This window comes from Strigops habroptila, chromosome 1 (assembly GCF_004027225.2).
Source record: "Strigops habroptila isolate Jane chromosome 1, bStrHab1.2.pri, whole genome shotgun sequence".
In the NCBI taxonomy this organism is placed as follows: Eukaryota; Metazoa; Chordata; class Aves; order Psittaciformes; family Psittacidae; genus Strigops; species Strigops habroptila.
Genome location: NC_044277.2, coordinates 42,609,592 through 42,635,323, shown reverse-complemented (window position 1 = coordinate 42,635,323; position 25,732 = coordinate 42,609,592). Strand labels below are relative to the sequence as shown.

The 25,732-nt window shown below is 40.2% G+C and overlaps 1 protein-coding gene across 1 annotated transcript in view; it reads left to right on the top strand.

Moving 5' to 3' along the window:
• LOC115609724 (chloride channel protein D-like) overlaps positions 1-23,628 on the top strand; it is a 77,669-nt gene extending 54,041 nt beyond the window's left edge. Inside the window, exons 13-17 of the mRNA XM_030490327.1 lie at positions 5,244-5,423; positions 19,220-19,316; positions 20,332-20,427; positions 22,547-22,757; positions 22,837-23,628. Of these exons, the coding sequence (XP_030346187.1) occupies positions 5,244-5,423; positions 19,220-19,316; positions 20,332-20,427; positions 22,547-22,757; positions 22,837-22,865 (613 nt within the window). The 3' untranslated portion in view covers positions 22,866-23,628. The remainder of the gene's footprint in view (positions 1-5,243; positions 5,424-19,219; positions 19,317-20,331; positions 20,428-22,546; positions 22,758-22,836) is intronic.
• The last annotated feature ends 2,104 nt before the right edge of the window (positions 23,629-25,732 follow it).

Sequence of the window (25,732 nt, the reverse complement as noted above, 5' to 3'; positions counted from 1 at the left end):
TCGTATTCACTGACCGCAGTTCCAGGCTGTAACTTAACTAATTACAATGATCCACAATCTGTAAGATGGGTTACTCATGTGGTTTCAGGGCTCATCTCTGAAGTCCTGGGTCAGTCTCCCTACCGACTGTTTTTGATAATGTTTCCATGAATAAAGCTGTTCCATTTGAAGTAGGTTAACTTCAAAGTTAAAAGTGGGTTTATTTAAAGACAATAGAGTGAAAGAAAATATAAAGAAACTGTATTTATAATGTAGTAGCAGCTACAGGTCTCCATAGTAGTGTGTACTAGAATGAAAATTATGAAATCAATTTGTTTGGTTTTTCTGGCCAAACGAAGTGTATGTAAGAGGAAAAAGAAAAGAACGCCCTAGTCTCAGAAAATGCATGAATAGAAGAAGCTGGAACTGAATAGGTCCAGTACTTGCAGATGTTTCTAACACAGGTAAGTAATTTCAATGACCTCTGACCTGATGATGCTCCGCTGAGCTAACCAGCCTGCCCTCTCAATTGTTTGGAGTCCTGACTAAAAAAGCATTAAGCAAACCCCAAACCAATCTCCTGAGAACTATTTATACAAGATGCGATGGCCAGCCAGGGCAATAAAACAATGGTTTACAAGAAGACCAAATAAAACATAGGGCTGTCCTGAGCAGGCCAGCCTGTGGCGAGTCAATGAGTAAACATTCTCAGTGCAGAAAGAGGATGGGAGCAACAGCTAAAAAAGACGAGGGCAAATCTGTGAATAAATCCAAGCAAGCAGCACTGCCTGTGTTCTCGTGCACCTTAGTCCTTAGAGTGTGTTTGAGTTAGGACTATACTTCTCTCCCACTGCCCTTTAAGTCCTTTTAATTATTTGAAACTTGCATAAAATATAAAGTAAATCCTGTTATTTGAAGAAAGGTTCTCTTGTACTGTGTGTTGTCTAAGGAAACCTCCACGTTATGATTAGATCTGTTATAGTTAGATGCTTAACAATTTATTTCAGTGGGAAAACTTCCACTGGATTTAATAGCAACGGGGCCCGAACTACATTTCCATGAATCATTTCAAGACAGTTTACCATTCAGAGATATTGGCTTCCTACCAAATGGATGTCTTATTTAGGTCATAAGGCAGATTGTCTTCGTTCCATGTTATATCTAGTCTCTATATTCTCTCTATAGGACCCTGAAACTTGGCTATTATAACTTTGGTGAAATAGCTTTAATACTTTAACGCATTACATTACTAGAGTGAATTACATTTTGGGAGAAAATGTTCTCACATGTCCTATTAAAGAAAAATTCATGCTAGATCTATTTTACTAGTGTAGCTGCAGCTTGGTGCCTCTCTTTGAGATAAATTTAATCATGTAAGAAAGATCTACTTGATAGAATCCAAATGTAAGTACCTCTTGTTATTCCATACAAAAAGGCATTTTCAACATGGTAAATGGAACATCCTTGCTTGAAATTGCATTGTGAAACTCAGGGCTTTGTTGCATAAGACCCACGCAAGTGTTGCAGCAGGAGTGGCACCAAACAGCTACGCAAAGTGTCCTTGGGAGGCATTTGGGCAGGCTGCTAGTTACGCAGGAGAAGGGACCCACCAACGGTGGGGACCCTGCCTGCAGGGGTGATGCCTGGGCATGGTGTACAATTGCCCATGGACATAGGCCCATGGACATAGGCCCATGGACAGCACTATTTGGAGGGCTGTAAGAATGACCTGGGCAGCTGGCACCATTGTTCAAGGGCTAGTGTGCATATAGGTGCCTGGGGTGGTTTCCTTTGCCATCTTTAGATCTTGGCTGCTGCTCTGAAAGCCGATCCTGGGAAAGGTGTGTTAAGCACCTATTTAACAACAGCCTGAATGCCCAGCTGCACAGAAGGAGGGGTGCCAGGAGACCACAGAAGATTGTAGACTGCCATGATGGGGAAGGCTGGAGACCTGTGACTCCTGGCAGTAAGAAAATATTTCCTTCTCCACTTTCAGGTCTGCAAATGGAGAATAGGTTTAGTGCTCTGGAAGCAGATGGAGTAAATTCATGCTAAATTTAGTGACAGCAGCCAGTGACAGTGCCATTAGGTAAGGCACTCAATGCCTTGTTTGCTTCACTGTCTACTAACAAGGACTTCTTAGTCTCTGAATTTAGTGTAAGGATTCAAGAACTACCAGCAGTATCTAAGGACCAAGTGAGGGATTACTTGTGAAAACTTGGGCCATAAAAGTCTAAGAGACCAGATAGGCTACATCTAAGGATGCTGAGAGAGATGGCCAATGTCTTTGCAAGGCTGCTGTCTTTCCTCTTTGAAAGGTTGTGGAGACTGGGGGAGATCCCCAATGATGGCAGGATGGCACGTATTGTGCCTGTGTTCAAAAAAGACCAGAAGTTCAGCCTAGAAAACTACAGGTCAGTCAGCCCCACTTCAATCCCTGGGAAAATCATGAAGTGAGTCATCTTGGAACAGATTTCTGGGCACATGAAGGAGAAGGTGGTTATCAGGAACAGTCGGTATGGATTGACCATAAGTAAACAATGCGTGGCTGACCTGATTGCCTTCTATGAAGAAATTGGTGGGTTTGTGGATGAGGGGGGAGCAGTGGATGTCATTTACCTTGACTTTATCAAGGCTTTTGACGCTATCTTGCATCATGTTCTTGTATCCAAGATAAGATGTTACAGTTTAGAGGCTGAACAACTGGATGGTAAAGTAACTTAGCGTTTTTCTGAGAAATAAAGGCTTTCTTTAGCCAATTCTATTTAAAGATGCCTTGGCCTTGTAACAGTCTTTCATAAAACAACTCTTTCACCTGCTTGTCTCCACCATCACCAAAGCAAGGTTATTCTTTACAGCAACAGACAGAAGATTCATTGAGAGAAATGTCACTGACAGCAAGCAGTGAATCAGCACCAGTACTTAGTGTGTTCTTACATCTAAAGAAGCTGACTGATGAGAATGCAAGGTGTATAGTTGATGCAGACAATACAGACACTTTATAATCCCAGACAAAGCCAAGATCACAGAAGTGTATAACGAGCTATCCCTTGCTTTTATGGAAATGACTGATTTGACAAAACCTAAGGATGTTTCATGGACTTCTGCAATAATGGGAAACACTCGCTTTCTGCACAACAGAGCAAAACTGTAAAGTTGTGAAGATGGAAAACCTACGTACTGTTAAGAAACATGCTCTAGAAACTGTTGGAATGTAACAGTATTCACATTGCTCTTATTTAAAATCATTTGGATTTGCACATATTTCATGTAATTCAGGAAGTAGCTATTATCATTAATCATGTTTTTACGTTGCGTCCATTGTGCTAGGTACAGTACTTTTAATAGAAATACGGTGTATAGTATTTCTAGACAAACTTAAGGCAGGCAAATACAGATTTTTACCTGGCCTATGGAGCTAGAAAAGAGGCAGGGGATGAATAGGAATCTACTCATTTAGGAAAAATAAAATTCCTTTGGTAAAGTGTTTTATGCAACAAACAGCAACAGTGGCATAGTTCTGACAGCAACTCATCCTGAGCAGCATCTGTGGTTCCCACTGTGTCCCATCTCTTGTACTGCATCAACTGGTAGCACTCAGTGAGATTAAGAATGAAAACATCCATCTCTTTGGGATTTTTAGGTTTGGGTTTTTTTTCAGTAGTTAATGCTAAGCCATTTTGTTGTGCAAGGTAAACTACTGCTCATTTTAACTCAGAAGCAAACTGTGATTCAGAGAGGTTAATTTTTCCATAAGCTGATGTTCTGGTCCCTTCAAATGTGGATCTGTAATAAGATGGTATTCCAAATTTTCATTGCCTGCAGTCTGTTTCATATCACTGGGGATGGGTATGACGTGATTTGACGCATATAAGACTGTTCTTTTCCACAATTCGTTTAAATCCGTCCCAGTTTAGAAGAAGAAACTTGTTTCACAGCTGTGTAGATGCCATGTGTGAAGTGCATTGTCTTCTTAGTTCAGTTACTCTTAGGCTGGTGGTCACATCACAAGCCATCAGAGTAACTGGCTTGAAAAAACAATCTTGTATCTCTCAGGAGGGAGGACAATAATTAACAGCATATGGAAAGAGTTGCTTTTACCACAGGGATGAAAGGTACATTGGTAAAACAGGATGTGGGCAAATTTATGCTCCAGTTGTCTCTGTCTGTGGTTTGTGTCAGCCTGTGTCTGAACAGGAGATTCTGGTTTATGGTGTGTCCAGATGACAGACAGAATAGTTAACGTATTTTTTTTGAAAATAGAAAGTATAAAAAAAGCTTGAAACTAGAGCATTTCATTCAGTTACAAGAATCCGACTTACTGTAATTGCATTGGAAATTACCTCTGAATTTTGAGAAAGTATTTCTTATTTCACCTTACTGTCAGAAATAGTGAGTACATGTTTTTCAATTTATATGCTCATATTTATAGAATCATGGAATCATAGACTGGTTTGGGTTGGAAAGGACCTTAAGATCATCTAGTTCCAACTCCCCTGCCATGGGCAGAGGTGCCTCACCCTAGACCATGTAGCCCAAGGCTCTGTCCAACCTGGCCTTGAACACTGCCAGGGATGGAGCATTTGCCATGTCTTTGGGCAACCTGTTCCAGTACCTCACCACCCTCACAGTAAAGAACCTCTTCCTTATATCTAACTTGAATTTCCTCTGTTTTAGTTTGAACCCGTTACCCCTTGTCCTGCATACACTACAGTTCCTGATGAAGAGTTCCTCTTTCTTTCCTGAAACTTTCTCTAGAACCTGAAAGGTGTTAGAAAATACTAGAAAAAATATCCATGTATGATTTGTAAGCTATCTTTGAGGGGTCTTTCTAGTTGCTACTGCTGCAAAAAAACCCCTATTGCAATGATAAGCATAAGCCTATTTTTTTCCAGAGTGCTTAACTTGAAACTATTTGATATCAGCCAAAATTCCAGAGGATTTCAGCTCAGATTAGCAGTCTTTTTTTTAATGTGAAAAGTCATGCAGATAAATGAGTCTTATGACATCCTGTCTAGGATGACCATGTTATGCATATGGTTGAATTTATCATGTATCTGACACAAAGAAAGGCAATGCTTGATAAGCACTTTTATTGGGTAATTACATTTTTTTTTACATTTGCAAATAAAGCAGATAGATTGATTTCCATCTTGAAGTAATTTACTAACACATTATAAACTCGTCAAATGCTAACGTGGTGCAGTACGCCTCATTTCCTGTTTACTAAATAATCCTTTGGCTGTCTGCTTTGTGTCTTTCAGGTTGAACCTGGAATTGTTCTCTGCCAGGGATGTCATGGAGCCTGGCGTCAGAGTCCTTCACCTGAAGGAAAACATTGCCTCCTTGGCTCGGCTTCTTGCAAGTACAAGCCATGGCGGATTCCCAGTGGTTTGCAGGCCTAAGCCAGAACATCCAGAGGTGCTCCAGGGAACTATTAAAAGGTAAAAATGCTATCAAATTGATGTTGTATGATGTTTCTGGCCATATATAAGATTTTTATTTTAAGCATCTGTTTGTGAAGATTACCTGGGGTGGATGCGAAATTTGTTCCTACTTTCTTTAGCATGAACAGCAGGTGTCCTTTAAAGAAAGGACCTGGGTCCTTTCTAGTACAAGGTTATTGCATCAGGGATTTATTGAAACAGCACCAAAGAAATGATCTTACGGGAACTGTAGAAAAAGGGAAAATTGCTCTTCAAAGCCTTAAAGGTTCACTGAAACAGGAATTTAAAAGGATTTGAATCTAGTTACTCAGGAAACGTCCCATGCCAATTCAGAGCTGTCCCATTCTTTCTTCCCAGTTTTTTTCATTTTATTAGTGTATGCTTTTACAGGAAATGAGTTAACATAAATCATATCACAGACAAGATAAGCAACAAAGTCACTGGCAGTAACATGCTAGGGTAAACAAGAATTAGACTAAAGGAATCCTTGCCATACGGGGGATTCTCCCAAGGCATATAAAATCTCCTGATAAATGAAGTATTTATGGTACTGCATTTCATACGACTACAAGAGTCAATTCACCCTTTCAGGAAGGGATCTTAAGACTGTCCTTCGAATGGTGGGTCATGAGTGGGAGAGGCGGTGACTTAATTTCCACCTTGAATATCCTAGAGGAAAGGAGAAGATGCACACTCAACTCCTACTGCATAGCAGTTCACACAGCAAAGCCATATGAATTATGCTTCCAGTAACTGTAATACAAACACATGGCCAATGTTGTACTGTAGTATCATAATCTTTCATCATTTGCATGGTGTCTTTTGTCCTGAATGACTGTGATATTCTATATCTTTTCTTGTAGAGAATTTTTTTCTTTATCCCCTTCTGGTTTGACCGCGTAGTGGTTGGGAGCTGTCTGTGAGCAAACAAGGATAAAAGTATTTTCTTCTGTTGATCTGGATGGGGGAAAATGCTATCCGAGCATCATCAGTGGAAATTTGGTTAGGACTTGTCTGCTTGCCTGATTTATAACAAATTTTCAAGGGTGAACCACAGGCAGCTGGATCACATGAACTTACCTCATAGCAGTGTGGTCAGCTGCCCTTCTGGAGCACGAAGATGGGAAGGGAATGAATATTTAATAAAAACTATGAACTTGCTTCACTGGCAAGTGAAACAGTTTGAACCTTTTAGGAAGAGAAATATCTGCTTGCAGTGACAATTGTACATCGGAAATTGTTTGGGTCACAGTGGCCTGCATGAGTAATGACATCAGTAAGTGCAGTATCATATACTTGTAGATGATATGTATACTTGTTCCCTCGTGGTGATGCTATCATAAATATTATTAATAAGAATTGTGCTAACGCACTAAAGCATAAAATTCTGAGTGTTAGTCTGCAGTGTGCACCAGTTTGGAGATTTTACTTGGCATAAACTAGTGTGATTTTTTTAGGTCTCCGCTGTCCATGGCAGTAAAACTAGAAAGCACACTAACTGATAAAGCCAAAGTTCCTTTTAAATTCAATTTATAAACTCATCATTTCCTTACTAATTCACCAAATCTCCTTGCAGTGAGTGTCCCAGGCTGCTGAGGAGTATGCTGAGTTTATGGAAATACCATTGTTTCTTGAAATGCAGAGCAAAGTGGCCTGGGAGCAAGCAAAAAGTGGGGATGGAAGGCTGATCATTAGCACATTCCAAAGACAGGCACCTCTAGAGAAAAGCTGATGCTACCTGGCAATTCTGGTAGGCTTGTGGTTTGCTTAATCCCCAGAGCTCTTTTATGATACATTCTGTTAGAGCCTTTTAAAAGGGGTGAATGAAAAAGTTTGTTTTGTTGTTGCTTTCAGCATAAATGAGCTGTGGTTAGGCTGCTTTGAGTAAAACCAAGATAATGTTTTCAGTGGTTGACAAAGAAGTGGCAAATGGCTTTTTTGGCTACTCGGTTGCTCGCTCCAGTGAAATCCATACAGCGACGTTGTCTGGGAGCAAGCATTGCATTCTGGGGTGCTCTGACGACACTCTTCTTGCCCCAGTGTGTGCCCAGTGGCCTGAGTATTTGCGTGATGAGTTCTGGGTGCCTTGTCCCCAGGGGGGACCATGGGTGACTTTGTTGTTCTGCTGTTCTCACCAACACCAGGAAGGGAATGCTCTGCAGCCATCCTCTGAAACAAGCCTCCAAAAATGTGATGTGTCATGGAATTAATGTACTCATAGCCATAAGCAGTTAGGATTTGGGTTTTCCATCTTACTCATAAAATTACATCTCTTGCAGCACGTAACTTCAGACCAAGATGGGAAATACTGCAAATTCCTTAAAGGAGAAGGGTGCTGTTCAACCTCTTACCCTATGAGATCCAATGCAATCCCATGTAGAGGTGACATGAGCACATGCAGAAAAATAATAAGTTACTTTTTCTTCTTGTACATCAGTAATGTTAAAGCAGAGAAAATATGGCTTGTCTGGCATATTTTAAAGAAGGTGGCTTGGGGAAGATGCAAAAAATAATTGCCATGATGTTTTTCTTGAGAGTTGCCTTGGACATTATTTATTATTGGTTCTCAAATGTGTTGGGTTTTGGTTCTGGTTTTCTGGTTGTTATTTTTTTGTACAAAAATCTTGTTGTTAGATTAAAAAGAAGGGGGAACAACCTAATGAAGGGAAAGAAACAATGTACTAAGTTTGCATGAAGGCAGCAGCAGCTCATAATTTTTTCATACTGTTTCTCATTTATGTTTTTCTGCACCATTTCTTCTCATGAAATAAGCATGGATGAAACACTGTAAATTTGGACCAAATGTAAAAGCTATTCAGTACCTGCCCACACTTGGAAACTGTAGTGATGAGAGTTGCTGTACAAGGACAGAGTGTTGTTATGTTTTGTGGTACACGCAAATGATTCTGCCCCATTGAAAAGGTCAATGTCAGTTCTTACAAAAGCAAGGATTGTGGCCAAGCAACGTTGGCTGGAACTTGCACGGGCCTAGAAATACACCTCAGTTTTGGCCTGTAGCAAACACCTAGATATTCCAATTTTATTACAAAAACCCCCAAACAATCCCTTCCCCCCTCTCCTCCCTCCTGCCTTCCAGATCTGCTTAGTGGGGACAGGTTTTTCTCCTACTCTTTGTGATCTGTATGGTTACTCATTAGGGATCAAGATGAGATCACCAAACATTTTTTACATGAGTAACTTAAATCTGAAGCTGTTATCTTCCCCAGTTAAGTAAGCAGTAGAGACTAAATGCAAAAGCAACTACTAAAGAAAAACTCCTTGGCTTTAAAATTGTTAAAGAGGAAGCAAACTGTAGCTGAGAAGCAAGTTTCCAAAACAAAGATCTCCTTAGAGTAATACATTTGACACTTTGCCATAGGCAGAGCTCTGTGCTTGCCTGGGAAACCCTTGCAGAATTCAGTTTGAGGAAAGCGTGGCTGGTGAACTTGATGCATGGCATTGATGGGGATGATTGACTTATTGTGTACAATGCAGAGGGTTGAGGGACTTGCTTCCTCCCTTCATTTTCCTCACAGTAATGATGGTACTTGCACATCAAAATAAAACAAGCTATTCTTTTGCACTGCAGCTGAAATGCCTCCCCCGTTTCCCCCCAGTGACCGCAGGAAGGACGCTGGGCTGCTATGAATGTGTTAGCCCAGAGTCTGCTGAGAGCTATAAATGTCATGCCCTAAATGTCATGCCCTCTTGACTAGGTGGAATTCATTCTTCAGAAAGACCTGAGGATAGCACTACTGCCTGCCTTCCAAGGAAGTTTCTGCCAGAGACACTGCAGGAGGCTGTAAATGCATATTGAGGAGTTGTTGGGAGGTCCCTTGGCTCTCTCTTGCCTTGGCTGCTCTAGCCTGTGGCTCCAGATCTTCCTCCATTGGGAAAAGATGGAGTTATGCTTCTGTCTAATTTCTGTGAGACCAAAACTGAAAAAAGAGCTATTTTTCACTTCAGCGTATATTACAGTGGACTGGTGTAGGGCCATTGTGGGGCAATGAATTGGTTCTTTGACATGATGAAGAGATTAGACACATCATCACTTGTGTTTTGCTGCTCCATCTTCTTTGCCAGAGGTTACTTTATAATGTAAACCACAGTAAAAACAGAGACATGGAGAATTTGAGGAGAAAAGCTGTAGGTAATGAATTTCTTTTTCCTGGCATATAACATGGAGGGTGATGATATCTCATGGTCATCAGCAATGTCTTTTCTGCCACACTGTACATCCTCCCACAAGTGATCACTTCCCTCCACATGTTGTGACACTTGTATACCCTCTGATTTCTTCCATCAAAATGGATGACAGCATGCTCTCTATGTAGGTGCTTTTTTCCAAGATACTCTTTATCCCTTATTATATGCAGGTTTCCTGCATATTTGTGACTGGTGAATACCATGTTCCTCCCAGGAACTGTTCTGATGTTGGTGGCTTTTCTTGCCTTTACTTCACTTTTGCCAAGGAAAATGAAGGAGCAGGGTTTCTGTACTGCTGCAGTTAAATCCTCCAGTATTCACTAAAGAAAAGCAGGTGGATGCTGAAGTCTTGTTAGGCCAGGATCTGTCCCCTCCTTTTCATTTGAGGAGAAGTGGTGCAGAGAGCTGGAGTGCTGCCCGGCAATCTTAATTTCTTCCTTGAACACAGCTATGAGACAATTTTCCTGGAGAAACTACTGGGCTGACGAATACCACTGAATAGCTTGTTTGGGAATTTTACCATAACAAATAAGCCATCTTGTTCATGCCTGAACCTCTCAGATCTGTACCACACATAGCTCTCCTGTAGTAAGGCTGAAGCCTGGGTTCCCTGTTTTTGCCTTTGCACTCCTACCTACACAGCTGTTAGACATTACTCTGCATTTTGTTTGTCTATCTTTTAGCTGAAGGGTTTTTTTTTACCTTGATTTAATTTGATTGGGAGAAAGTAATTATGCAGAAACCACAATATCTTTGACTTATGTAAGCAGACTGTGCAAAATAGATCTGTCTAAGCAGAAATGGGCAAAACTTGGTTTTCTGCTACTTCTGTACAGGATGTGACACTTCTGGCATTGTGCCTGCATTTTTGTGTGTATTTTTTCACCTAGGAAACCCCATCTCTTCCCACCCATCAAGTTTACTGAAACTTCAGCATTTGTTGGTTGATGGAAATTGTTATTTTGGGGCCAAAAAGAAATTTCAATAAAAATATTGTAGGTAAAGTTGTCAAAAATCCTTTTCGTTTACCATGTTTGTTTGAACTGTTTTATTACACATTTTGATATGCTACACGGGAGTGTATTGACTCTGTAATTGCTTTATGCAAACTAAGTTTGTTTGCTACAAGTGAAGCGTTCAGTGCCAAATTCCTGTTTTGGGAACAAAGCTGGGAATCTAAGATCCTTTCAAAAAATAGAGCTTTGTGCTCTAAATCAGAAAAGAAATCTATTCGAAAGCTGTGGTCTTCATGTAGTTGAAAAGTTATTGAGGCTTGAACTTTCAGAAACACTTAGTGACTGAAAGCATGGCTTCCCATCTGCATACGTTTCAAAGGTCTAATATTCTGGAAAACAGATTTTATCCATCTTAAAGCCTAATTACTTCTGAAGATCTTGTTCTGAAAGGTCAGTTAGAACCTGCTCCTCTGTGTAATCACGCAAACAGCTCTAAGTTGTGTGAGCTTTCCTTAAAATCATCCAGCTGGCCAGAGCCATGCTGCATGGGCCCACAGAGCATCGCTGCCCTGACGCTCCTGGTGAACCCAGCGGGGCTCCATCGCTCACACAGAGCTGGATGTGGAAACTTACTTCAGCGAGGCTGGGAGCACTGGCGAGAATGAGCAGGGTTACATCTTTCCACTTCAGAAACTCAGGGGACATATTAAACATCCGCTTCATCAGCAGCAAACTCTCACTCAGAGGATGTCACGTCTAATGGAGCTGAACTGCCAGAGAACTGCACCTGAGAGGTTTTCTGCCTCAGGTTAGTCCCCCATTCAGAGTCAGAAGAACTGCCAGTGGAGGGAGCCAAACTACATGCCTATTTGCAGTATTTATTTTGCTGCTCTTCTTGCTGTGCTGCACTTTTAGTTTCCTCTGTGGTAGGAAGCCAGGTACAGAACACTGCGTACCCATAAACCTCCTACTTGATGATCCCGCTTGATCTCCCTGTAAACTGGTATGGGAAGGAAGATACTCTGCTTTCCACAATCAGAAGACATGGTAGAACAGCTGTTCCCAGTAACAATAATGACACTATTGCTGAGACAAACATTTTCACGATGATGCATGGGAACACTAAATCCAAACCACATTGTTTAGCTAATGCATGCTTTCACTCTGCTAAAGGGGAATGTCACATAACTGAAAGTAAATTGAAGAGATCAGAGTTTAGAAAATATGACAAAGTTGAAAACTTAAAGCTGTATTACACAGTAACATCCTTTAGCAGAGAAATCATTGATCCAAAGTGGTGTGTGTATGTATATTTTATGGCAGTTTTGTTAGGTATGACTTGCCTCTGGCCAGTCCAGTGAACAGAAACGGTTGTGAGTCAGGAATCCTTTCTGCTAAGCATTTCAGTAAAGCTGAGCATACCATATTGATATGTGCTGTGGGAAAGGAGATGTAGCATTGCAACATATCATAGATATGTCAGGCCGTAGGTATGGTTTCTGGAATTTTTCTTTAATCTGCCCTCCCAGTTGGGACTAATGAAACACTATTCTCAAGACGTGTGCGTGAACACATGCGCACAGAATCCACACACACTTGTTTAATAAGGCAATACCTTTGTTTTTCTTAGTAAGAGGAGAAGTACTTGCCTTCAATAAGCAATGCAGTGCAACAGCTTAGGGACAAATGGAACGTTAAAGGTGAATTGAGACCTGGAACATTTAATTCATAAATTAATTACCAAGTTTAGCGATATCTACCTTAACATTGCAACAGCCTTGCTGCTGGCACTCTTGAAATAACTGATAAGAGATTTGAAAGCTTCTTGGAGAGCCTGTTCCTTATGGCACTGTTGTGGAGAGGTTGCTAAGTTTAGATCACAGGAATGCAAAGTTACCCAATCAAACACAGAAGTCTGCAAAGTTCATGCAATAAATGGAGATAAAAATGAGGTTTTGTTTCTTACTAGAGGATCATGGGCAGCTTTCCCCTTTTCTCGTCCCTGTGGCTTTGCTCTAAGCTCTGGGCAATGGTGATTCTACCAGATCTGATCAAAGCTAGAAACACCTTTGGCAGTGGTTTGAAGGCTGCATCTAAACTCAGCCAGCAAAGAAGAAAAATGGGGAGGTGGAGCACGTTAGGGACTTGAAGACTATTTTTAGGTGTGCAGACTAGGGAGCTGATGGCAATATCAAAGTGCTTTTGTGATTACTTGGTTTTCATGTTAGAGGGTAGAGTCTGTCAGCACATTGTTTGTTTTTACTGTCCGGACTCCTGCTTTTGAAAAGCTGATCCAGTTAATTTCAATGATACACTATACAGTAATCTTGCCTATTAAAATAAATGGAATCCAGCACTTTCAACAAAAGCCCTTGATGTTATGATCCTCCCATGTATTGTCAGGGTCCTGGGGCACTGCAGCTCATGAATAACACAGATGGAGGAAGGTTTATAGAGTCCGTGGCAGTGGTTTTATTTCGTATCCAGAGTGCAAAAACTTCCTTCCAAAGAACAACATTGTATGATACTTTTAAAATTAGTGGGTCTGTTTGGCCACACAAATAATCATGCAGGTGCTGTAGGACTTTGTGACAGAGCCCTTTGGAGGGAAAACTGGAGTGTTGCAGAGGCTGTGTGCTAACTCAAAAAGCCAAATTAAAAACGTATGCAGCCTCGCACGTGGGTGGCTTTCAGGCAAGTGCAGAGTGTTGTTAAATGTTGAAATCAAATATAGGCATGGGAAAAACTGGTGTGTGAATGGAAAGACTGATCACATACTTGTCCTGTCATTTAAATGTGTGGTAGGTTCCTCTGAAATTGAAAATCTGCCTGGTAACAAGCCAGCTTGTAGGGAAATACAAATCTGATCCTAAGATTTCATCCTTTTCTAAAATCTAGCCTTTGTGTAGGTTTGAAATGCTAAGTTTGCATTTACAATTTATTAACAGATGCCTTTGCATTTTCATGTTGAGGCTGTGGGCTTACTGTCTGCTCATTCACCCCAATAATTGTGTCCATAAAACCAGACAGCTGGCAACTTAAGTAATGAATATTAACCTCAAAACCTACCAGCCCTGAGGTAGAAGAAATCCCTGTTTTGTAGATCTGAAAAACAGAGGTCTAGAGATTAAATATTTATTCAACATCTTTCGAAAGGCTGTGGCATGGACAGGATTTGATGTTTTCCCTGGAAAACCTCAGTCCCGTACTTGATAATGACCTTTTTATCATCTTGTAAGTAAAATGCCACAAATTCATGCAAATTTTGTTCTTCTTCGTTTGAAGAATGAAATATTAAGCAAGCAGTAATGCCTAACCTGAAACAACCCTGTTACCCTGAGCTGTTGCTGTGTAAGACTAAGACTTGGTGGACTTTTGGTATGTGATGACCTAGTCCTTATCTACTGTCTAGCTCACCAAATGCAGAATACTCTTTTTTTTTTTACAGTTAAAAAAAAGGCACAGCACTATTTGAAGTCAGGAAAAATGACTGAGTTGGATTTTGGCCAAAACGTCAGATATAGTCAGCTCAAGACTAAAAACAATGCAGGTACTTCTGGTGGATTAATGCAGGAGAAATAAGCCTAAAGCTTTCTGAAGCATGCTAAAGCTGATGCTTCAGGTTCTCTAATCCTGCTTCTTTTCCCTGCCCCACTGTGTAGCAGTTTTATCCATTCAGTTTGGAAGAGTCATGCCCTGAATGCTTTTGCCAGTGACATCACCTTTTAATCTTCCTTCTGTTCATTTGCAGCTACTTTGGAGGTGCAGTTCCTTTTATGTCACTGCCCCAATATTTAGAATTTGTAGTTTCCTCAGATAATTGGCCATCTTGACCAGAAGAGTGACACAATCAGCTGTCAGATACTTTTCATTCCTGACTCCCATGCCAAATCTGACATGTGGATATTGGGATAATAATGTGTTATCTTAATTAGGTGTATCTTCATGATGCATACTTTATAACAGATAGAGCATATGAAACTACTGCAGTGCCTTGCCAGGGTATCTTTGAAATGATATTCCCTACTTAAGGGTTTTCTTCCTTCTTAAATAAATAAAGAGTAAACGAACAATTGCAGAGTCCAAGTCTGAATCCTTGCACTTCCTGTTAAAATTCACAAAATAGTGCAAGAAACATGTTTGGTCTGCTTTCTAAGGCTTGATGATGTGATAGGAAGGATGTTATATGTAACATCAAAGACTGATGTTGTTATACCTCTGAAGCATGACTTCTGGAAGTCCAAGTGAAATAATGTATGTTCATTTTTCTCTTGAATATGGCAGTTTTCAATAGGCTTGGATTCTTATCAGAAATGTTCCAATGATTTCCTTCATTGTGTTTGTGTGTGCTTTTTTTTTTGACCAGCCAAATTTCTCTCACACTTCTCTAAGCAATGTTAAGTGACTCCCTGCTGGGTTTAGTTAAGAGTGGTGCCGACCAAATTGCAAGCTGCCAAAACCGGCCAACAAAGCATTGGTGATGAGCAAATGTTTCTGCTCTTTCAGCTCCTGGTGAATGTTGCTGGTTTTTTAATTCCAGCCCATGATGTTCAAGTGGAAAATGGTTAAGTCTGGACTATGGACAGGCTGTACAGTGTTTTGGACCTGAATACAGAGTCTGGCAAAGGATCAGGGTGGATCGTAACTTTCACACTTGATGTCTATATATTCATGTTAGGATTAAAGTCTTGAGAGTATTCTTGGCCCAGTGATCATCCTTGAAATCGACTTCTTGGAATCGTACATATGATGATCTAGGAGCCGAATTTAGATCTGTGTATTTATATCTCACTTAAAACAATTGCAGACCTGTTTGTGAAGGACCATAAAATGTCAACCTTTAGAGATCCCAGCAGAACAAAGTGTGTAATGCACCAAGGATAATTCACAGAGCATGACTGGATTTATTTCTTCTCCATGTCCTCTGCTGCAGTGAATATATTATGAGTATATTGTGTTTTATTCCCTTTCTTCCTCCAAATGTAGCCTGAGGAGAATAGATCTTGCACGTTGTAGCATGCCTATACTGTTAGTGTGTTCTCATCATTGTCCTCCAACCCAAGTCCATTAATTGTCTATGCAACATGTCCTTATGCTGGCATGCACATGGCAAGAGCCTTAGTGAGCCAGTGACTTTCCCAGGAGGGAAGATGTGAGTCCAGGGCAAAGTATTTCCTCAGTGGAGTTCTCTCAGCAGTTAGCTCTGATGCTGTGTTGTACTTTCCTTAGTAATCTGAAAGAGAATTTATGAGAACCAAAGCCAGTCAGATATTAAATTGAGACAATAGTTATGAATGATACTGAATTCCTTGTTTGTCCTATGAATGGGATGTGCTTTAAAAGTGGGAGCAGGTGACAGTCTCCTGTATTCCTGGCTGTGCCACTGATTTTCTTCAGAACTGATGTTTTCCCTGAAGTTACATTCATACTCGGGTCTTCACCTGTAAAAGGATGATACCTGTATCCCAGCCAGAGGCATACTTACTCATAAATCCTCTTGAGAACTTTAGGTGAGAGACCAAAGCCATTTTAGCATTAATAAAATGCAGATTTCAAGACTGGATCTACAGAGTAAAACAGCTGACTGTTTCAGGAGAAAGGAGACTGTTCTACAATGCTAACCAACAGGAGCTGGAAGTGATAGGATAGTTTTCTTCAATTGTGTGTTCCAGATCTGAACTCAAATGTGGAGGTAGATGCGCCCAGAGCATCTTGGTTTCAGGCTGGAGAAAAGTTGGACTATATAAAAGACCCAAAACATGTGAAACTGCAGTTTAATGTAATACTTTTGAAACTAGTTTAATATTACCTCTTCGTGGGTGAGGGCTCAATGGTATTTCATAATTAGCTTACTGGGTTTATTTGCACTCTTTACAGTTTTGATTCAGTTTCATCAAATGCAGGACAAAGAAGTATAGAATAGTGAAAGGGAGGCTGTTTGGAAAGAAAACAATAGAATGGCAAATAGCCTGCTGGTTAGGCCAGCAAATGGGAATATAGGGGACCTGGGTGTACAGGTCTGTGTTTATTCAGCATGGAACCCCTCCACAGGAGAAATTAAGACATGCCATACATAGCCACTAATCTGCTTGTTATGAAGGAGAGTGTAGATAAAGGGCTTGAACCTGGTTCTTCCATATCCTGTCCCTAGGCACTAACCACCAGCTTTTGGATCTGGCAGGAACATTGTCTTAGCGTAAGTCCTCTGCTGTGGAGTGTTAATCCCACCTTGAAGCAGACTAATCTTTCCCAGGAGACATTATGTTAAAACTAGTAAATTCCTATAACAAGTTTTGGTTTTAACAAATCAATATTTTCAGATACAAAAATATTTATTTGAAAAATACCTAGCTTATACTTGGTGTTCCAGTCACAAAAGCCACTTTGTACCTCAGTTGTATTTCTCTGATGCCCTAATGAAGATTGTGTGTCTGCTCTTCTCGGCCCCTCAAGTACATCATTTAGCAGTGTGTTGCTCATCTTTGTACTACCGTAGTAGCTCCTAGTTGTAATCACAGACCAGGGCTAACACGATGCTAAGTATGTTGCAAAACAAAAAGCTTTGTGGTGGTCTCCAAGGTGTTTGTTATCTAAATGTAAGATAAAAGGCTGGAAGCTGTGTGGTTCGGTTGATACGCTGGAGGGAAGGGATGCCATCCAGAGGGACCTTGACACACTTGTGAGGTGGGCCGATGACAACCTTATGAAGTTTAACCAAGCCAAGTGTAAGGTCCTACACCTGGGTCGGGGCAATCCCAGGCACTGCTACAGGCTGGGCGGAGAAGAGATTCAGAGCAGCCCTGCAGAAAAGGACTTGGGGGTGTTGGTTGACGAGAAGCTTAACATGAGCCAGCAGTGTGTGCTTGCAGCCCAGAAAGCCAACCGTATCCTGGGCTGCATCAAAAGAAGCGTGACCAGCAGGTCAAAGGAGGTGATCCTGCCCCTCTACTCTGCTCTCGTGAGACATCACTTGGAGTACTGCCTACAGTTCTGGTGTCCTCAACATAAAAAGGACATGGAGCTGTTGGAGCGAGTCCAGAGGAGGGCCACGAGAATGACAAGAGGGCTGGAGCACCTCCCATATGAAGACAGGCTGAGAAAGTTGGGGCTGTTCAGCCTGGAGAAGAGAAGGCTGCGTGGTGACCTCATAGCAGCCTTCCAGTATCTGAAGGAGGTCTACAAGGATGCTGGGGAGGGACTCTTCCTTAGGGACTGTAGTGGTAGGACAAGGGGTAATGGGTTCAAACTTAAACAAGGGAAGTTTAGACTAGATATAAGGAAGAAGTTCTTTACAGTGAGGGTGGTGAAGCACTGGAATGGGTTGCCCAGGGAGGTTGTGGATGCTCCATCCCTGGCGGTGTTCAAGGCCAGGTTGGACAGAGCCTTGAGCCACGTGGTTTAGGGCAAGGTGTCCCTGCCCATGGCAGGGGGGTTGGAACTAGATGATCTTAAGGTCCTTTCCAACCCTTACGATTCTATGATTCTATGATTCTATGATTCTAAGTGGGTAGTGTGGATAAAGTGTGTGTATATTTAGCAAGGAAACACTAAGTTATAAATGATAATTTTAAGTTATTGCTTGTTGAGGCTTTGTGGGCACTGTAGAAGGGGAAAACTCTAAGGAAAGGTTTGAAATGATATAATAATTGATAAAAATATCAATTTTCACATGACTAAGCAAGAATATGAAATGTCTTAATGAACTCTAAAGTGCAGTACTTTAAGAGAAGGTTTCACTGATGATTTAAAATATGACATGAATTTTTTGCAGATCTTGTGTTTTAATATAGATGTTACTTAAGAAGGATGTGGGAAGGAACAACAGGCTATATTATATTCAGATAATTGTATTTGCTTATTATTAGTATCTTTTTGGGTGCAAACCAGATAGTGCATAAGCTGGTCCTTCCAAGCAGGTTGAGTGAGATCAAGAACAACATGTAGGATAGATGATATCTTTTAATCTAATTAGCCAGACTTAAACTATACACCACCACTGTGATGCTGCTATTGCTAATGGAAATTTAGGAAACTTAGATATGTGATCAGCCCACTAACACTCTAGAATCATAGAACATCTCAAGTTGGAAGAGACCCATAAGGATCACAGAGTCCATTTCCATATTCCTCGCAGAACTATCTAAAACTAAACCATATGACTAAGAGCGTCATCCAGATGCTCCTTGAACTCTGATAGGTTTGATGCCGTGACCGTTTTACTGTGGGGAGCCTGTTCCAGTGACTGACCATCCTTTCAGTGAAGAAGTTTTTCCTAGTGTCCAACCCGAGCTTCCCCTGGTGCAGCTTCATTCCTATCGCTGGTCACCAGAGAAAGATCAACACCTCCCCCTCTGCTCCCCACCTTGGGGAAGTTGTAGGCTGTGATGAGGTCACTCCTTGGCCTTCTCCAAGCTGAACAGGCCAAGTGACCTCAGGTACTCTCTGTAAGTCTTGCCCTCGAGTCCTTCATCACCTTGGCCACCCTCCTCTGGACACACTCTAATAGTTTGATGTCCTTCTTATACTGAAGTGCCCAAACCTGCACACAGTATTTGAGGTACCATTATATATCTGATGCTAAAGCATTGTGTGCTTGCTTATAATGACTGTAGTCCTCTTCTCTAACCTTAGGTTTGAGCTGTGCATGCTGCTGGAGAATGAGCACATCTTTGAACCAGAGACAAATGATGAGTCTTTCTCCTCCTCTCATCTTCTCTCCTATGAGAAGGTAACCTTTCTTCTTCCAGTTCTTCCCTTGTTTAATCAGCATGTATATTGGGTGATCCAGGATAAATTCTCCATGAATGAAGAAATATATGTGATTGAGATAAAAAAGTGGTCAGGTACAATTTAAATTAAAGGATGACCAGAAATCTTTCAGGGACGGTTGTCATAAACTGTAATGCCACTCAGACTCTGGAAATTGTGCAAGACTGCTGGCAAAGAGTTCCCTTGTTCAGATAGGCTGTTCCAATCTTCTCTCTCTCAACTTCTCTATGGATAGCAGAATTATTACAATATTTAATTCTCTATGGCATCGCACCTCTCTGAATGATGAGTGTTTATAAAAGCTTTCAAACTTGAAAAGCATGTAGCATTCTTTTCTTTGATAGATGACTAAAAGATTTTTAGGAATAGTAAACATTAAGCGTGGTAGAAGAAAATCGTGTGTTACCAAGGCAAGACTGGTAATGTGTAGCTTTGAGCAATTTATACAGGCACAACTGGAAAGTCATCATATATTACTGAACCTTGGTCTCCACATGGAAATCTGGCTGGCAAAACAATGTTGATGGCAACTACGTATGGGATGAGGTGCCAGGATAGAAATAGGTACTGCTATGGAAGAGGGCTGAAGCTCAAGCTGATGGCTGATAGCAGTTTTGTTACTGCAGTTTTGCAGTTTTGCATTTTTCTGCACTATGTTATCATATAATTACCACTTAGTGTGTGAATCTTCACAGCGTGAAAAACCTCACCCCTAAGCCAATATAATTTACATTGTCTTAACAGAGATACAGTTACGCTAAGGGGAAAAAAGTCTTTTTGTAAGTAAAGAGTGTTTTATTTTAGATTGCTAATTTAACCTTTATTGGTAAAAGAATGTATAAAGTTTGTACAAGCTGTGCCAGTGTAGCTCTGCTAGAAAACTTTTTCTTAGGAGCCAAACTGGGAAGCTTTTGAACCCTGGGTTCTAACGTGCAGCACAGAAGGAAAGAGAAATGGATTGTTGCCTATTCCAGATAACAGTGGAGAAGCTGCCCAATCCGTCGCGCCTAACCACGCTGCTGAATCGCTACACTACAGATCCCCGGTATCAGCAACTCTTCATCAATCTGGTAAGACTGAAGCCAACTCTAAAAACAAACATTTCCTCCATGAACAATGTGTTTGTTATATTTTCTCATTTGTTTATGATGGCTGTGTCAGCCGCACTGATTTACATAAACACTGCCAATCCTGCGACGTTACATTCTCAACAAAAGTAGCTGAGTACAAACAGCATTCCCAAGTTTTAATTCATATTGTATAAACATAACAGATGTTGATAAAATGAGCCAAAAAGAAAATACAACAAAGGAGACCATTTCAAGGAGGCTTTTTGATTAAAATACATTCCAGATTGACAAAATGATACAATGTTAATGGAATAGATCATTTAAATGTCATTATTTGGCTCTTATAGTCCTATAAAGCAAATATAAAGCAACGCTTTTGAGATTTTAGGCTCCATTACAGTACAGTGCCTATACATCAACTTATAAATAAAGCTATATTTCTTGCCTCTTTCCTTTTTTTTTTTTTTCCCTTTAATCCCTGCTATGACATCGCCACATTTATTTCCTAAATACTGTACTAAAATACTGGGTCCAAAAGCAATAATGTGTTTGGTATACTGAATAAGGCCTAAAATAAATATGTTATAAACAAAATAAATGTAGTTTCTGCCTTGGAGAATTTTCAGTCTACAGCACGGAAACCAAGGTAGGGGGACACTAGGAAATCCAGGCCAGTGAGCTTAATTCAGATGGATTTTATTTAAAAAGATATAAAATCTGCTCCTGTTTACTCATGTGTAAATAAGATGGGCTGATTTTGAGATCCATCTAGCCTGAATTCTTTGCTTTATATAGCTAGAATATAGCTAGAAGGAGAGAAAAGTTATAAAACCCGCAATGCTCCTAATATCCATTATCTGGTTTGGTTTAAAAGTTTCCTTTTAATAGATGGGGAGACAGGACACATGGCTTTCCAAAGTTCAAGAAGTCATACATGGGAGTAGAAGCCAGCTCAACTAAGACCCAGTTCATTTCTTGTGCCACTGGGTCATACAGCTTTTTTGTTATGGGAAACCTATTGCACTCAATTAGGTTTCACATTGATACCTAACTTTTTAGTACCTGATGTGACCCCTGAAGCACAAAGTTTAGCATCCCTTCCAACAACTTATTATCACTCATGAAAGCTCTGTTTCTGATATACACAGAAATAGCCATTGTGAAGTTCTTGGGTGTAGTGATTTCCTGTGGCAGTGAGCTCCACAGCAGAATTATATGTGGTATATGTGGAAACCTTTTTACCTTTATTTTTTTTTTCCTCTTTTATATCTTTGAATGTTTCATCAGTCATGTAAATGAAAGAGGGAAAAGAGATGTGTCCCTCTATACTGTGCACTTATTTATATTATTTTATCATGTCTTTGTTTCATTCTTCCTCTGTCTGGGGAAGGATACACATGGAAAGCATAATACACCTTCTTTGACAGAACTGGCCAAGACATAAGAAGGATACCGGAGAATTATGTGAAAAGCGAAAGCTAAGTGAACACCTATATAAGCTATAAAGACCAGCTTGGTTAACAATAAAATGGTCTTTAGCTCTGTTCCTATCAAGAAACAGTTATAGCCCTCATAGTTTTCAGTGACCAGCACTTAGTACTTGCAGGCACTCTTCTTCTCAAAGCCATATGCTTACTTTCTTTGTCCTCTTCCTCTCAGTCTATGTTACTATGTGAATTGACTTTTATAAGCATTTATTGCAAAATATTACAGGATGTCATAAATGGTTGTATAATGAGATAGCAGCTATAAAGTATCTTAAGACTTAATAAATACTGGGGTCACTGACTATTTCCAAGTAAAAACTCAGACCATATCAATGGAACTCAACTTTGCTTTTCTAGCCTGTGAGATTTGGGTACATTCCAGTCGTAATAGTTTATTTAGAGTGAACCTGATGGTTCAGAAAGTGTTTTTTACTATGGTATTTCCTGATGGTTTAGGTATAATTGGGGATGGAGAACAAGGAGAGAAGAACTAATGTTCTTATTGGCTCCTGTCCTTCAAGCATGCAACCTCTCTCTCTGGCCTCCTTCCTCTGCGTTTCTTTCCCACCCCTGTTGCAGGGATGCACCCATGCTTTTGTGTTCTCCCTATGTCTTCTCTCTTTGCCTTACAGGAGCCGTACATAAACAAATCTGCAATGTCAGTCCAAGCTCATTTCTCGCTGCAACGCACCTACATCATCTTTCGCACCCTGGGGCTGCGCCACCTCACTGTTGTTGACCCGCAGAACCAAGTGGTTGGGGTGATCACCAGGAAGGACCTGATGCCTTTCCCACTGCAGGAGAGGCTCAGGCTCCAGCTGGCACCACAGAGCCCTGATGCGGGTGAGCAGCCCCTGGATTCAAGGCCATGGATGTGTTCTTAGGCTTTACCACTTCTTTTTGAGCCCACGTTCTTCTTCAGGAAAAAATAATCAGAGCTTTTCCACTTGATCCCTTCTGGAGAAGAGATGCTTAAAAGCTGTTGTATCTAGACATTCGGGATTTTAGCCCAGAGCTTTGTCTCTTCAGCTGTTTGGTGATTGAAAAATTCATTAATTGAAATGCTTTTGACACAAAATAAGAATTAATATGTTTATCAAAGATGTACATAAAATCAGAGGTGAAGGATGGATGTTAAGAATGCTTTTGTCACACTGTGTCTATGCCTCCCAATGAAAAAATCTCATAATCATTAGCAGCAGTTACACTGGCAAAGCCTTTCAGTGAGGACTAAATCTTCAACCTCTGAGTATCTGCATGTTAAAAAGGAAAATGTTTACATATCAGCTTTTTTATGTTGAAATATGTTTACCTGAGAGGAAGTACTACTTTGAGAGAGGTGGGCAGCTGAAAGGAACAAGGGATTTGCCTTTCTAATTGGCCTATCTGTATTAGAAATTGAAAGGGAGAATTGTGTATAAGAGAAAGATACTGACTGTGGGGCTCCTGCCAAGTTCCCATCATGTTTCTCATTGACAGAGACTTGACATGCTTTTCTGTTGCCCACATTTCTTTCAATTTCTGCAGCTCCTAGAATAGGCTCTCTTTCTCTCTTTCCACCTGATACAATAACATTTTAAGTTAAGTAAGTTCATATGCGGTGAGGTATGGGGAAATTCTAATAATGGAGAAGCAACATGATAAACTGTGGGAGTAGTTCTTGTGTATACAGCAGCATATTTACAAACTGAGCACAAATTAAATCATCATTATTTTGGAGTCAGACAATGTTTGAAACCTTGGAAAGTGTTATTTGTTTGATAATAAATTAATGTGAAAAATTTTTTGGATAAAGAACCTTTTAAATTCCCTTCTATGACCTTGTAATTGATGTTTAATTTTGTTCTGTTAAATGCCACAGGGATTCCCACAGATTTGGATATTAAAATCAAACATGTATGAAGGAATCCACCACTATTCATGTTGTAATAATGAATACCAAGGAAAACGAGTAATAATTTACTGGTTATAAAAACTTGCCAAAATTCCTGAAAGTGAATTTCTAGTATTTGAAATCATGCAGCTTTCAGTCCCCTATGAATCAAAGATTTGTTGGATTTTCTCCTCTCCCTGCTGAATCTTGTCTTTATTATCAGTAATGTTGCTTTTGTAGCACCACAGAGAATGCATAGCACTTTAAAACTTATGTGTCCAGTCAATGCAAAAAGGTGGCAGGCCAGAAACTTAATGAAGGTACATGAGAAAGGCTCTTTAATGGTCAGTTAAAATATGTCATATGCAGGGTGAGAAATGCTTTGCAAATCATGCATCCAAGAGACACGGAGGTGGATGTTTATTTAGATCCTGTTACAGTTAGTAATCTTTTGTTCATTAGTACACTAGTAAGATTGTCAGTATTGATCTATGCCTCACCTACGTGAAAAATGTGAAGTTTTTCTTGAAGGAATTAGGGTTTGTGTGCTAGAACAAGAGATCTAATCTAGAAATCCCATGTGATTTCCCCTTAAGGCAGTAAGAATCTCTTCTCTTGATAACCAAATCTGAATAACCTTGCCATGAATTTGCATTTTTGGTCTAAAGCCCATTGCTGATTTCCTTTTCCTTGATTTATTGAGTACACAAAGTATCACCCTTCTAAGACCTGAGTAACGTAATTTCTTTTTGCTTACAGTATCTGTGGCTAAATGACTCAGTACAAACTCCAGTTGGGGTGTACTCTGCAGAGTGTGAGGGCTGGAGACAGCCAGGAAATCTGTAACTTGTTACACAGCTTTGAACAGGTCACTTAAATGCTTGGCATTATCATTTATTCTGCCTTTAAATTTGGAACAGAGGTATGGATCCACCATAGTTACTGTGAAGAGTACATATGTGAAAGACATTATGGGAATATAAACTATTTATCATAATGTTTTGTGCAGGCCAGTTATAAAAAGCAGTGTGGGATTGGTTCCCCCTACCCCCTGTCAGTAACAAGTGTAATTTCTAAGGAAAAGTTCACATGATTTACACGGAACTTCTCATAACTGTGTTGTGAACCGGGTGGGGAAAGGCAAGCTGCATTTTTCCATGCATTGTTATGGAGTTCCATTGCTAGATGAGGGGGTTTTTTTTGCTTTTGCTTTTTTTGTTTTCTGTTTGTTTTGTAATATCTGTGTGTTTGGGAAGACACACGAAAGGGAATTCCTCCCAGGACTTCCTGAAACAAGTGGCTCCCTTATATTCTGGACTCCAGTGACAAATCTATCTCGTCACAAACCATAATGGCATAATACATATAGGAAAGTGAAAACAGATGAAATTTGTAGGAAGCTTTTCATTAATCTGTGATTCTCATGATCCTTATATGGAACAGGTCTCTAAGGAATGGCAGTAAAAAGGAGTCATATCATTTGACTCTTTGGCACAACATACTTTTGTTTTACTTCTTGTCTGCTTACAGGGAATGGTAAATGTTCTCCTATTTCTTCATATGATTTGAACTAAAGACTGGGTAGTTAAAGCAAAGATGCTATTTTTATTAGAAATACAGTTTGTTTATGAATTTTCACAACTTTGGAATGCAAATCTCTGTGACAAAGGGCTTCACAACAAAATTCAAGTCACTGGCATTATTTTTGGTTTATGCTCTGCATCTACGCCTCTTTCATCCTCCTTTATGACGGTGTTTTCCAAACACTTCTTTCTCACTTAAACTGAAATATGGCATAAAACACAGGCAGATTGAACTTTAGATCTAGGTTTGAAGTACAGCCACATAAAATTCCCCGTCAATTAAAAAAAAAATGCTTTCACATTAGAAACATTCAGCCATCTGTGCATTACATACTGTTGTGAATGTGCATAAACTATTGTGA